The following is a 15,557-nucleotide window of genomic DNA, read 5'->3' on the forward strand; positions in this document are numbered from 1 at the left end:
ACGATGATGTGGAAGTGCTAAGTGCTGTAAATCGGTGATGTAATGCCACTCGCTGAGCTCAGCTGTGTCCTGACGATTCACTTTAATGAACACCTCGACCCCTGTTCTCTTCAGAGAGATGAATAGCTCACTGCTTAATTGCCTTTCTCTTTCTATCTGTTCATCTATTTCTCAGGGTTAGTCTGTGTTTCATCTCACAACCCATACTCGCCTTTATATAGTGAATTCAACTGAGGGAGACCAGATCTGGTTGGAATTATGGAAAGCAATAAGGCAATAATTAGTGCTGATTTTCCGCTGTTAGCTTAGCCATGTTGACAGGTTTCATTGAGCTGGGAAGTTTGAAAAAAATGATGTGCGATATTTTTGATCCGTAGTACTGGGAAAGCTATTTAATCTAAATGGTCACATTTCGGTGAAGGCAACCCGCACACAAAAAATATATTAGCACCGGAAACAGGCGTTTAAAGCAATAGCACGCGTAGTGCGATAGTGCGAGTGCGATGGAGAGATGTTTTATACCAAGCTTTTAGCTGAAAAGACCCCTTTGAAGAACAGGCTTTCTGTCAGCTCAGTCACTAATCAGGCACATTATTTATTCATGCAAATGCTTTTCTGTCACAATGAATAACTATTATTTTAATTAGTTTTGCTTCAAAATCTGGACTTTACATATTTTATCACTGATGCTCTCATCTGGCAGGACCATTTAAAATGAAAATCTCTTGAAATGCCACATTTGAACCTGGCTGTATTTTTCTCCCCTTTTGTAATCCCATCGTCTGTTTCTCATTCTCTTGCTGTGCTTTACAAACTATCCACACCACATTCGATGCTCTGCAGCTCCATCGCCATAGAAACCGCACTGAAAGTGGCTGCGTATGAGCCTTGAACCCCCCGCCATCCTGTCCCTCTTTCTTCCGCACACCCCCTCCTCATCCTCACACGTTTTTTTCTCTCGACTGGTCACCTCCCGGCGTTAATTAGAAGCCCCTCATTTCTTTAAGTGGCAAGCGGCACCCCAAGCCTTAATTGGCTCGTTAGGTGCTCTCGTCACATCCTCTAATAAGCCTGCCAGCCTCAATACATGCGCATTCGCACATCACTGGCACTGGGCATAATTATTAGCACACTAATGGATTTGCAGACATCCCAGTGATGGACTTTGTTTTTTTGTTTTTTTTTGTCAGCGGGTGAGAGGGATAGGCAGAAACACCAGATACACACAGTGCTAGACATCAGTTAAGTCCAGCGGGGTTTAGAGGTGTGTTTTTGTCAACATGCTTAATATTGTGTCAGCCTGGCATTATACCTGACACCAAGAAATTTAGCAGTCAATAGAGAAAGAAATGTGTGGTGGCCTGGGAAAACACTTTAGATGGTAAAATCATACAATTTTTTCTATTATTAAATATAGTCTTGAAATTTTAAAATGTTGTGAAAAGTGAAAAGGAAGAAAAAATATTTTAAAGACTCCATACCAACTGACCTGATTAGGCTTAGAATCGATTGTGTACATGGATGTATGGATGTATGTATGGATACATAGATTGATGGATAGATGAATGGATAAATTGATGGATTTATGAATGTCTGGATGGATGGTTTCATAGAGATATTATTTGATAGATGGATGGATGGATGGATGGATGGATGGATGGATGGATGTACTGAATGGATTTATGGATGGATGGATGACTTCATAGAGATATTAATGGATAGATGGATTGATGGATGGATGGATGGATGGATGGATGGATGGATGGATGGATGGATAGTTGTATGGATGGATGAATGGATGAATGGATGGATGGATTTATGGATGGATGGATGACTTCATAGAGATATTAATGGATAGATGGATAACTGGATTGATGGATGGATGGATAGTTGGATGGATTGATGGATGTATGGATGTATGAATGAATGAATAGATAGTGAATATGTGGTTTCATAGATAGATAGATAGATAGATAGATAGATAGATAGATAGATAGATAGATAGATAGATAGATAGATAAAAAATGGATGGATAGATAAGGACATATGGATGAATGAACGGATGGAAAGATAGATGGTTCATAGAGATATTAAAAGGCTTGATGGCCAGATGGATGGATAGATGAATGAATAGATAATTGGATAAGTGGTTTCATCAATAGATTAATTATTTAGATTTTATGTAGATGTCATATAGGTATCTGCAGTTTCACAAAAAGCATGCGCATGTCACAGTTATCAGTATCATTGTATGAATCACATGAGGACTTTATTAGATTTCCTCAAAAGTTTTAAAATAAATTCCTGCCTACGCCTCTTGTTTATTATATTTATGGAGGCACATACAAATCTGGTTCTGCTCTCGTTGGCAAAGTTATTCCAGGTAGTGAAACTGAACTGGAGTAGGCCACACACATCACACAGGCGTACTTAATCGAAACTCCAACTCAATCGACGATCAGCCCAATCACCGGGAGGGAAGAAGTGAAATGGACGGCGGCGATGGATTTATGGACTTCTCTGAAGCTGATGTCACCACATGGGCAATGTGTGTGTGTGTGAGAGAGAGAGAGAAAGAAAGAGAGAATGAGAGAGAAAGAGAAAGCAAGCTCTGTCCCTCTTTTCAGGATCTGACGAGCGGCCCAGCCACCAGAGCACGTTGGCTGAAGTGTGATGTAACACACAAGGTCAAAGCAGGCCTTATAAACAGAGCTGACAGTTGTGAGAGAGAGCGGCTCGACCTCGTTCAGCCTGAATTTCTCTAAACCGAACCGACAGAGAATCAATCAACTGGTGCACAAGCCCACACTCCTAGCCAAAATATCCTCACGATAAGTTTCCACACAAAGTAGTAGGAGCAGGTCATGACAGGAGCTGCCATGGTTGGCTGAAAATGATGATATGTAGGATTTGTCATTGTAGCCTCCAGCCATTGTGTTATCTCAGGACTGACCTTTAGGATTTTTATGAGAGGAAAATTCCCATTTGGAGGACATTTAGGAGTCAGAGGCTTATACGTGTGTGCATAGAGCTTACAGAGATGGACAGAGGAGCTCTAGAGAGATGATCTGAGAGGGATGATATTAGTGTGTGTGTGCATGTGTGTGTGTGTATAAAAAGAAGAGACACTAAAGGGGTTGAAAAGGAAAAGATACAGTTGGATGGCAGCACTATAAAGTCTTGGGAGAAATATCCTTCCTTAATGGATGCTTTTGTGCAACTCGTTTTGGATTCAGCTCATGACTTTGACACAGAGGACAGAATCTGTTGGCGTGTGTGTGCCTGCACTGTCTTTTCGCTGAATGAGGAAAATGTTGGATATCTCCATTATCTAAGTTTTGGTTTTCACTAATGGCCCTCGCAAAATCTTTAACCACTAACTATTCATCAGAATGAAAGGAACGATTACTCAAAAGTGTTCATCTCTAAACGCAAATCACTCTGCAGCTGCTCAGTGAAAATTACCCAGCCTTTGAGAAGTGCTGTTATTAATTAACCAGACCCGTGTTAATCATTTTTACACATACAGTACCGTACTGTATATGAACAGCAGGAGTAAATCAAAAATAAAAGAAGAAATGAACGATCGGATCCATATTGCCATTAAACTGAGACCGTATATATATAGATATATGTGTGTGTGTGTGTGTGTGTGTGTGTGTGTGTGTGTGTGTGTATGTGTGTGTGTATGTGTGTGTGTGTGTGTGTGTGTGTGGATGTGGTGGTCCAGATACATTCCAAAGGGGCAAAGTAGACAAAATAAAACAAACATACACAGCAACAGAGTCTATGTGTAAGACAAACATACATCAATTTATTTTGTCTACTTTGGTTTTCTATAAGCCTCGCTCAACTGCTGTATGCTATAAAAATGCTAATATGATATTCCTCAGACATAATTCGGATTGATTCCCAATCAGAAGGAAAGATCTGAAAAAGGCCATTGCACCCTGAGTCTAATCAGTTGATTCGCTCTCTATTTTCTGCTAGCGTTGATAGCTTTTGATCCTTTTAACAGCTCACGTTGAAGTCTTTTGTTGTTGCTGTAATACAACCTGGCCTGGGAGACTTAGAGAGTTCTAATTTAGGCTTGGAGGATGACTATTAGTACCGAATGTTGCTGCCGTTGGGTCTGGCGGGAGTAATGAATAGAGTTCTGTTTCCTCAGAAACTTTCCGTCCATATTGAAGAGTTCTGAGTGCCTTTCGGGCTCTGAGAGCTGCTAATTTGGCCCAGTAAGTGTTTCTTGTCTGCATATGCATATTTAGCTCTCTGCCATGTTCTGTTAATGTAATATCCAATATTCAAGCTGTATTATGGAGTGTTTCATAAGAGCTGCCTTATCAACAGTAATTACTCTGGATCTAATGAGATATTTATCCCTATGGGGTTTTAGTTCATTTTTTTGCCCACGTGTTTGACAGCTAATAGCTGCCAACACCCCATCAATATCGCTGGCTTTTTAATGCTTTTTTTACTCCCAAAAGCAGGCAGATGTTCTGAAAAAGGGAATGTGGAAGAAAATATGAAATGGGGTGTTTCAGCTGTCAAACATTATGATATTGCCAATGATGTATTCGGCGGATGTATTCCGGCTATCTGTATTTTGTAGAGACCTGACACTCAAGTGCACATGCCACATTAACTCAGAAATTTTGGGCAAATCAAGGTCCAATTGAATGCGAAAAGAGAGAGACAGAAAAAAAAGCCAGACATACCTTCAGATCCATTGTTCCTGCTGGAATCAGAGTTACCAAGGCCGCTCTCTGGGTTGCCAGGCAACAGGGTACCAAAGATTGACAGATGGTACTCATCAGAAGTCATGGGAGAGATGACTCCTCTTTCTGTCAGACTTTGAGGAGACGAAGTGGGTAGATCAGAAATGAAGGTGGTCTGGGCTCCTTCTTCCTTTTCAGAAGCAGCCAATGTTGAGGAGGCAGAGACGGTGGTTATTTTTTGGTTGGCTTGGCTTGCTGTTGTCATCAGTTCATACTGGATCTCTCCCCGAGCCTCAGCAGCAGTTATCTCTTCCACTTGCTGTGTAGTTGTCACTACAGTACCCTTCGCGCTAGGAGACGTACTAGTCAGGACTTGCCCTGTTGTTAGGGATGTGCTTGTACTTTCTGATAGATCCACTTCCCCCCAGGAGCTACCCTCCACCTCTGTCCTCGTCCCCTCTCTAAGTTCCTCTTGCATTAGGCCAGTCCCTTTCTCCTTGTCTTCTTCTACTCCTTCTTCTTTCTTGTTTGAAACTGCAGAGGGCACAACCTCCTTCTCCATGTCAGGCGTCATGCTTCCAAGCTGGAGAACCTCAGTCACTACTGCCCAATCTGCTGTAGCTGTGGTCATGACTTGGTCCAGGTCTTCTATTGTGGTCTCAAGCAAGACTTCCGATGAGGCTTCTGTGTTCTCTAGTTGAGGGGATGCCGTCATTTTATCTCCGGTTGTGGAAAATTTGTTGAACCATGAACGTGACCACCAAGGAACTGGTCCTATAGAAAAACAAGCAAATAGAAATGAACATAAGCCAGATGCGGAGACTCCGGTTATGAAAGCATGGGAACTATGAATAAAACCCTATTTCTATCACAGCCACTTATCAATATATTAATGGTGCACGTGCATGAGCAGCAATTAATCAGACAAAAATAAACATTTCTGCAAAAAAAAACGTCTTTGGTAGGAAGGTATCTGAGAAGGAAAAAGAGCAATATCATGGGATCACATCAATCTAAAGACCGAATGTATTAATAAGTCATCAACGTTAGCTGGTTTGGTAATTAGCATGCATATGTGTTTGTGTTCCCTCTTTTCTCTCAGCGGAGTTGAAGGGGGGAGACTGACTTGAGAAATATATGCCAGACAGTTTCATCATGTAATCGCTTGTCACATCCCTCCTCTTTATTTATTCAGGCCGAGACATCAGGAGCTGCGAGCTCTTTGAGTTTTGTCTCTGTGGGTGTGCATGTATCTAATAACTATGTGTATGTGGATGTTTGCAAATGTGTTTCATAAAAACAAGTAAATTGAATATTAAAATAATTGAATACAATTAACGCTAAATGATGCACACAAATTCATTCTGGAGAATCTGTTCATAGTGATTAATACCATTTCTAAGCCAATAAACTTTCACTGAAACTTTTTTTTACTTTTATTTAAATTAACTTACAATAGCTTAGCTGTAAGCATAATTTTTTTTACCTGGGTTTACATCTAAAGCCACAATATATGGATGCACACAGCTATGTATTGGAATTACAATATACTTATATAACAACATTCAACATACGGTATTTTGTACTGTACATAAAATTATTTTTCTGTTCTTATCCGGTGGAATGCCAATGACCTCCTCTTATGAAAGAAAATAGTCCTTAGCAATAAAAATCTGCCGTGTAAAACTCAGAAACTCTAACAAATCTGTAGATGCCTAAAGACTAATAAGAAAATGTAATTATTTCTACCATGCTGCTTCTTGCTTCTCTATGACTGGAACACATTAGCAACCAACTTCAGCCTTTCCAACCACTTAAATCATTCAATTATTACTTCCATTTGCAACTAATCATTGCAGCGCCCTGCCTTCAATTAGCAAGTTTATAAATTAAACATGCATTACATGAGGAGACGTCCTTGCCAGCATGCAGAGCAAAATTTGTTTGTGAGCTCCCTTGCGCTCTAGATTCCACCCAATTAAATCTAATTGCTATCAATTCACCAGTCAGGTCAATATTTCAACAACAGCACTAATTGATGATTCAATCAGATGCCTAAAGTAAAATTAATGCTTGAACTGAAATATTAACTTCATTATTAATGGACTTTTTGGAACAAACAAACCACTCAGAATATCAGAGTCTATAAACTCACTGACCAACTGTTTATGAGATAACTGGAGGGTGTATTTCTGTTAGTTCTCACGCCAAGTTTTTATCTCAGCAAGCCAGAGAGAGCAAGCACTCGCATCCATTATTGAATCTGACTTCAATAATGTACTCAACATGGTTGGATTTCTACTTGCTTTGAAACATTGATGGTTGAAGTTTGGGCCAAGTTTGAAACATGTACTGAAATCCAAACCTATAGACTAAACCCGATCTTGGAAAGCTCTAGTTCTCTCGTCTAGAGGGTAGAGTGGTCTGTAGAGGTCATCAACCCATTCTACCGACCTCCACTGACACTGAAACTCAATCTCACTATTCCATTCAATACATAATTTATTTGTATAGTGATTTTCACAATACACATTGCCGAATCCTGGAGAGAGATTTAGATCTCTGATGAGAGCATCAGTGGTAAGCATCATACGTTACCGTGAAATTTATTTTATTTTCCATTTGCCAGTAAATACACAGATTGTTGCAAGTAAAAATAAATATTAATAATATAGGACACTACTAATGAATCATTAATTATTCATGGGTAAAGTTATGAACTGAGGAGTTCACTTTAACAGAGAAGTGCTTGGTCAAGTTTTTTTTTTTTAAGAGACTGCATTAAACTTTTTTTGTTTTATTTTATTAATTCAAAGAGCTAGCTAGCTATAGACTATCAAATTACTGAATAATAAGGGTGAAAGCCAGATTGACAGATCTTTAATGATTAATGTGATCAGTGCAACTGGGACTGTTCATGCAGCATTACATAGCCGATATACTTGACACTTTCACACAAGTTTAATTTGAACGCTTGACATTGTCGTGTTTATGTATTATCCGTTAGAACTGCCTTTAGTCTGCATTTTCTATTCTGTTTTTAAACGGTGGTGTTAATTTTACATCTGTTGAATCAAGAATATCTGAAGTACACACAAGGAAACTGTATAATATGAATAAAGAGCCCTGAAAATCTATTTGATGAGCTGAGTAACAAATCTCTGAATTGGAAGTGTAACATAGAACATTTGTCTTCAATTTGCCAGCTCTGGATGCAGAACATGACTCACATGATTTAAAGCAAACCTAAATAATCATCTAACTGAAGGATGCAAGGTCTTTCTCTTACGGCCTCTGGCCTGGATCTGGCCTAGAAGTGGAACAAGCTTGCAGGGAGCAGTGACTTTGCTTAGTTTGCTCTAGAGAGAAGTGCTCAGGCACTGGGTTTAATTTGAAGTAGCAGTACTGACAAGGCAACATCCATTACAATAACCTAGGCTGGCTCAGACTTCTTGCCCAACCATTTCTCTCTTCTTTATTTCTCCCTGAGGCACAAACTCATATTTATCTAGCACACAATTCTCTCTCGAAACCCCCCGCAATCATTCAGATAAAACGGTAATCCTCATTGATAAAAACAAAGCAACAAACTCTTAATGTTTATGCACTGACACTATGTTTAATGCAAAAACGGATTAATCTGCATTGAAAAACACTGAGGATGAAGCTAATGGTTTGAAATCATAAAAATGTTCTGGCAAAAGTATCAGTACTCACTGCTTTTAACTGCTAGTCATACATCTTTGTTTGGAAATATTAATGCCAGAAGGGGTAGGGACAATTATGGTTTAAAAAAAAAAAAGCATTAATCATCAATTATGGAGAACATATTGCTGTGGGCTTGTGAACATTTATGAATAATATCTCAGCAATAATATCTCAATATTTACCACAGTGGCCCAAGGTTTCAAAGATTTTCTAAACTGCCTCTTATAAAATTAATATAAATAACAAGCCTGTCCTTATAATTTGGACTCGTTTTTTAAGGTGGAAATTTTGGCAGCGCTTAAATTTAAAGACATAACTAAAAACCTCCAGCTTGTCCATTTAGTATTTTTTATTATTATTCAGTTATTGCTATTTTAATTCCATCTACATTTAACACTGTATCAGATGTTCTTTGGTCAAACCGACATCATCGATCATCAGATAATATGACAATGTAAGTGGCTATGTGGAAAAATGTGGCTTCTTTAGAAACAGCAATGGCTGTAAGCCATCCAAAAGAATATTAGGTGTAAAACCCAGAGCGAAAATATAAGTTTATGATCTGTAGCCATTTATGATCTTCTGGGATTTACATATAGGACCAGAGCCAAAAAGTCTTGGAACTCCTTACTTTCAGAAGGTTTTTTTTTTTTTTACAGGTTTCTTCAGGAAACAGTGACATCTATGTAGACACATTAGGTTTAGCCCTAGACTTAGACATCCATTATGTACGTTCTAAATTCATTAACGCCATCCGTCAAATCAGTCGTTCAGCTGCAATAAAGTTTGCTGTCAAAAACAAACATGAAATGAAATATTACGTGAAACTGAACTGGCTGAATCATTAAAGTTATTCATTAATAACATACTACAAGCATTATAAAGTCTATTATTAATTAATGTGTTGCTGCCATAGTTCCACATTACAGATTTGAGAAATCAACAGCAAGCTCAGGAATGGAAACTCAATATGGAAGCACCGAGAAATAACATAACAGCTAAAAAAACGATCAGTTGATGTATTACACGTTCAGTATTGTCGTATTTCTGTAATGTGGATTTCACCAACAATTCGATCCTGGTGATGCCCCTGTAAAAAAGCAGTGGTGTTTGAAACCAGCATTTCCCTAAGATTACAATACGATCACTGCTCATAAACAATCATGACAACTCGCATGCTGCATTTAGAAACTCACATGTTCTACTGTACCTCTGTGATATTTGACCCGCAGTACTGAAGAGACTGTAAATTAGGAGCTGGATATTCAGCATATTGAATATGTTGACACAAGAACCACCTGGTGACTCAAACTGGGGAATTAATTACCAGTGATTGGCTAAATGGTTCAGGTTAGGAACAACTGTCAGATTTATATACTGTACAAGTGCCACAAATTAACCCCGGGGGCAGCTTGTATATCACACTAGCTACTACTGACATACCAACTTAATCCTAACACAATTACAATGCCTATTTGTATCTGGTTAATGCCCTTGTTGTTATTTTCTTGAAACAGAGATTTTATTTGTCTAATTTACATAATAATTGTATTATTTTTGTTTGTGGCATTTTTCAACAAATGTAGTTATTTTGATAAACTTTGAGTCTGGTTCGTGTCAAGGTTTCTTCCTCATATCATCTCGGGGAGTTTATCCTCACCACCGTTGCAGCAAGCTTGCTCATTAGGGATAGATGTTAAAGATAAATAGTATTTAATTTAGTAGTATTAAGTTAATTAATTCTGTTTCTATGCTTATATAATGCTGCTTTGAGACAATGTCAATTGTTAAAAGTGCTATACAAATAAATGAAATTTAATTTAATTGAATAAACCGATAGCTTATTTATACCACAGCGACGCTGACCAGGCAGTTACTAAGGATGAATGAACAAACACTATTAAGGCATTTCTGTAAACGCATCACACACACGTTCATAAATATGGTCAATCTTTGTTCCACAGACTTCATATCTGACCACTCGCTCATGCCCAAAGCTTAACATCTCACTGCTTGTCAGAATGAAAGCAATACCCTCCGTCTTGCATCACTCTATGTGATCCCAATGGAAGACTCTGTTCTCAACAAGCTACCTTAAAAAACAAACAAAAAAAAACAGCACTTCGGTTCAAAGAAAGATCGGAGCATCTCCTGTTTCGTATCTGTATTTGTATCTATTTAGAACACATTATCTGTTTATTCCAAGTAATGTATTCATACTCATTTGCATCCTGAGTACTCATGTATTCTTTAGCTCATGGCAGGATCTTCACAACCAAAAGTCTGTATTAAAGATAAGAGACTCTATGTGTCAACTTCTTTTCTGGTTTTGAGGAAGAAAAAAAGGTATACGAGACAGATGAAGAAAAAGAGATGCCACTTCAATAATAGCCCTTTGAAAACAGAACTAAAGGTTGCTTTAAGATAAAAGAAATGAAACAATAACAGAGAGAATAAAGTCTGCATCGAGTAAGAGAGGTTTTTTATGCTTAATGATTGGAGCACTGGCTCAGAGACAGGTTTAATTCTGTTAAGAATTTTCAATAAAATAATTTTGATTTTCTTAAGTGTCAAGTACTTAATATATATATAATTTGTACCTGATGCAGTAGAAGCAGTAGACTTTATGTTTGAATTGGTGTCCACTTCGAGGATCATCACACCTGGCACTGTGGTCAGAGGACTTGCAGTGGTGTCCTTCTTCTCCTGATTGTTTCCTGTCAGCAAGTTCCAAGGTTTCCACCAGGAGCTCATGCTCATGACATTTCTGAACGACAATTTGTTCTGAGTCGTGGTTGCTGTTGGCAAGAGCACTGTTGTAACTTCATCGCCTTTATTTTCCTCTTTGAGGCTCTCAGTGGTGATGTCAGACATTGGGGTAGAGACATCCTGCTGGGTATTTTGGGTGGAATCTTCCTGGTTGCTCCAGTCCAGGGAGCCGTCCTCTACACAGAGACTTGCCATAATATAATCATCAGAGATGGAGTCGCTGGCCATGATGGAATCGGTGCCCAGATCCACTTGACCGGTCCAGTTTGATGTCTGGGGTGCAGGTGGCTCGGTAGAGGAACTTTGTGTTTCTGGAAGATAGAGACATGCTAGATTTCATGAGAATTGTGTCAATCATACCAAAATCATACTCAAGTATTTGGATGAAAGATTTTAATGAACAGCTTTGAGAGGCAAGTAAGCTAAACTCAGAATTCAAAGCTTCATCCCAAACCACACAGTATGTACCAAACAGGATGAATAAATACCATCAGTTTTCCATCATACCGTCATAGTTTGTGATTAATGGTAATGCACAGCACAAAGCCAATAATAGTGTGCTGGCAACCTATCCTGGGTAGCTACAGTAGCTTAAAAACAAGGCCTTGTTAATGGAAAATACTTCTCTGTTAGGATCCATCAAAACACTTTTGAAAAAGGTAGTGGGCTCTGTTTTGGTAAAATTAGCTAGCTCGGGAAAAACAAGGCTTTTTCGAAGGAGAAAAGACTTCTCTGTTAGGATGAATGAGCATGCTGTATGATGGTAGTGAGCTAGCCGAGGAACACTGACAAACTAAATCAAGCTAGTCAAAGACTTGTTGAAGAGAAAAGGTGTTTCATTTTATAATGCCTCCGATCTAGAAATTTCTGAGTGTTTCTTTTGAGTTTGATGATGTTGGATGTATCTAAGCTAGACTGTAAAATGTGTATTTGATATTTGCTTTCAGTTTGAACCTAAATGACTTTAAATAGCTTTTTATAGGTTTTCAAGAGTCATTCACAGCACCCAAGAAAGAAAATAAGGTTTTTAAAATTATAATTCTGTGACTGCTATAAATATAAAACGGTTACTGTTTAAAAAAAAACCCCGCTATAGAATAGTGTGTGTGTGTGTGTGTGTGTGTGTGTGTGTGTGTGTGTGTGTGTGTGTGTGTGTGTGTGTGTGTGTATGTGTATGAAAAGCATAGTGTTCACTTTTAGCATTGGATATTTTCACGAAAATACTTTAAGCACCAATTTAAGGCCATTGTAAGTTTAGGTGCACTTGGATTTTTATAGATGAAGTGCTTGCCCTCACATTGACTGATAATACACAAGACAGTTGTAAATGTGTACTCATGGCTTTAGTTTCAGATTTCCTCTTTGGCACAGGCCTGTTGAGTCACTGGGCAAAAACAAACAGAGACTCAATCACTGTCTCTGTAAGATCAACAAGGAAATCAGGAGAAAATAAAATCACAAACTGTGTAAAAAAAACTCACAAAATATGTATAACTAATAAAAGCTAGAGACGAGTAAATAAATCTCTATTTTAAAAAGCTGAACCGCTGGGAGTGTGCGTGCTGAAGGCATCTCTCAGGCTCTCCTCTGGGTTCAGCCTCTATTAAATACATCAGTGGTCTCAGGAGGGACTTCATAATGTTGGTGAAACCTCCTGTGGATTCTTGGCTAGCAGACTATCAGGTGCAGCCATTTTCAAAAAAAAAAAAAAAAAAAAAAGATTCACAGATTCCCAAGCCTCTATTTCCTCCTTATTTACTCTGTCAGAGTGTTTCACATTACGGCCGACCCTCCTGCTGTGATCCGCGACTGAAATGTCAAACAAAAAGTCCCCAATTGTGTACCATGCCATGTGGGCATCTAGCAGTCTTTTTCACAAGAGCATGGCTCATTACTCAGCAACAAACATTAAAAATTGGAAAATATTTAGTCATTCCAAATTTCTGTCTTACTTTATTTCACAACTCATAAAGGACAGTGCGAAAGACAAACAGGATAAGATATGAAGGTTAGAGATAAGAAATAAAACTGAATGAAACGCAACCCTGTCGCCCTTATTTTAGAAAACGTGGCTAGTTTGAAGCATGTGTTCGAATTTAAGCATCGATTAGTGTTGTAACAAAATATTTCGCATCGCAAAGAGACAATTTGAAAAAAAAAATTGGAATTTAGTAAACGATCCTCAAAACTAATATTCGGCTACAATAAACTTTCATGTGAGTATTTCTTCCGTGATGTTTTCTAATGAGTTCTGTTAGTCCATTTCCGTTTGTGTTAACCTGTACTGTGTTTTGTTCTGATTACTCTGATGGCCTTAGTTGTTGTCTTAGTACGAAATTAAACCCAAGCCTTGTTTTCCTGTCAGGATTCCTGAATATTTACCTATGTAGCAGTATGCACTGAACATGGCAGTCCCATTGGCCAGCTCTGGGGATGAATCAGAGTGGACTCCCGGATCTCGGCTTCTACACTCAGGACGGGGTTTAATCACCGAGTACCTCACACTGCCATCTGCAAGCCATCCGGGTTCACAGTGCTCCAGGCCAGAGCGCCATGCCAGATGGAGCTGACCCACTGTGGCAAGCTGAGCACCCAGAACAGCGCACTGAGCCACGGCCTCAGCCAGGGTGAGATTCCCCGGAGCCGACATAGGAAACACATCACCTGGAGAAGAAGCGCAAAAGATAACTGAAGTGTGATTTAAATTTTTTTTTTTTAGTTATTCCATATAAAAGGTCTCAGTATATACTCTTATTTTTATTCCACTCTTCCATTTTGTAGCTTTTTACAGCAGATTGACAATAAAGATCCATCTTGTGTATTTGATGTACAATAAATGTCAAACATTCCCGGGATCTTCCCGAAGGCTAAAATAAATTTAGTCTCACAATCCAGAATAGCAAAATAAACAAGCATATAATAATAAATTAAACAATGTCATACAGCTTCCTTTCACCTTGCATGCCACTGGCGAAGCAGTACACGTCAAACAGTTCAGAGGCGTCTCGGTTCCCATAGTTCCTCACCCCTCGCGTGTTTTCGGTGTGTCCGTAGCAGCCCAGCTCTGGTTTCTGAATCGAGTACCTGTGAAGAGCTGAACTAAGCATCAAATCCTCCCAGCATTCCCCAGGATGCGTTCCCCAGTATTATTATGCAAACGATGCATGGCTGAAGTCGGTGTCATTAATGAATAATTGCTTTGATCCATTAATGGAGGATCCTGTAAGGCTACGAGGACTCTGGAGAGGAGAGTGAGCGTCAGTGCGTACTGCCACAAGTCGGATGCTCGGGGATTGCTTTGTTGCTAATGAACAGCTTAATATGGCTTGCAAATGATAAGGCAATGACACAGAAATCACTGCACACCTGCGACAAAGAGGACCGTCAGGGATGTTTTTTGTGTCTACTGTATATCCATAAGCGTTGTTTGTATTTATTTCTAATATATACTGTATATGTATACTGTTAAAATACCCGATTCTGATTGGCTAGCATATGAGCGTTAATTCCTCACATCAGGATGCCTTTATCAGAGTTCAAACGGGTTTTTTTTATAATAAAGCTTAAGTAAATTTACAGTAAATTTTCCTCTCACAGACAATAAGGTCCAGGTACTCACTCTTGGGCCGTTATTATTAGTGTTATTGTAGATATTAAGAGTAAAAGTCATAAAGTAATTGCCTTTTTTTAGATTTTGAGCTTAAAATGAAATGTTTTGCATCAATAACAAAAGGATTGACTTTGGTTAAGTAGTGAATAAAAGTGTTAAAAGGTTAAAGGTTAGTGTTTACTTCTCCTTTGAATTTCAGTAGCTGAAACATTTGGCTGAACTTTTCCTTGTACATGTACGAATTTAATCTTGGACCAATTTTCTTCTATTTCTTCTCTTTTCTATTAACCAATTAAGTTGTCAGACTGAATTTAGTCACCTTTCATACGCAGAATCAGGTGGCAACGTTTTCGAAAAGTTGCAAATCTTTCCTTTAATATGAGATGATATCACACACACACACACACACACACACACACACACACACACACACACACACACACACACACACACACAAACACAGTTTAAAGTAAGTGTAAGCACGGCTAACCTGACGGTCTGATCTCTGAGCCAGCCGGCCGAGCACTCGTCCAGGCCCGAGTGGAAAGCAGCCCAGAGTTGTTCTGCAGACGCTATCTGAGCCGAGTTCTGCTCACACGCCCGCTCAGCGTCCACAAACGACAAGGAGTAGGACTCTGACAGCGCGCGGTAATGAAACACAACCCCTAAACACATCCATCACACACAACCACACACTGAGTCAGAGAATTAATAAAATCAAAGGCAGCAAATTACTACACAATATTTTATCC

The 15,557-nt window shown here is 38.9% G+C and overlaps 1 protein-coding gene across 2 annotated transcripts in view; it reads right to left on the reverse strand.

The window, feature by feature from the left end:
* ncana (neurocan a) overlaps positions 1-15,557 on the reverse strand; it is a 72,930-nt gene that overhangs the window by 25,459 nt on the left and 31,914 nt on the right. For both annotated transcript variants that reach the window (XM_027150424.2, XM_027150425.2), the window contains exons 4-8: positions 15,296-15,470; positions 14,152-14,279; positions 13,578-13,859; positions 11,027-11,506; positions 4,719-5,492 (exon numbers count right to left, since the gene is read on the reverse strand). In XM_027150424.2, coding sequence (XP_027006225.2) covers positions 4,719-5,492; positions 11,027-11,506; positions 13,578-13,859; positions 14,152-14,279; positions 15,296-15,470 — 1,839 coding nt within the window. The remainder of the gene's footprint in view (positions 1-4,718; positions 5,493-11,026; positions 11,507-13,577; positions 13,860-14,151; positions 14,280-15,295; positions 15,471-15,557) is intronic.

The sequence above is a fragment of the Tachysurus fulvidraco genome, chromosome 22 (genome assembly GCF_022655615.1).
Source record: "Tachysurus fulvidraco isolate hzauxx_2018 chromosome 22, HZAU_PFXX_2.0, whole genome shotgun sequence".
NCBI lineage: Eukaryota > Metazoa > Chordata > Actinopteri > Siluriformes > Bagridae > Tachysurus > Tachysurus fulvidraco.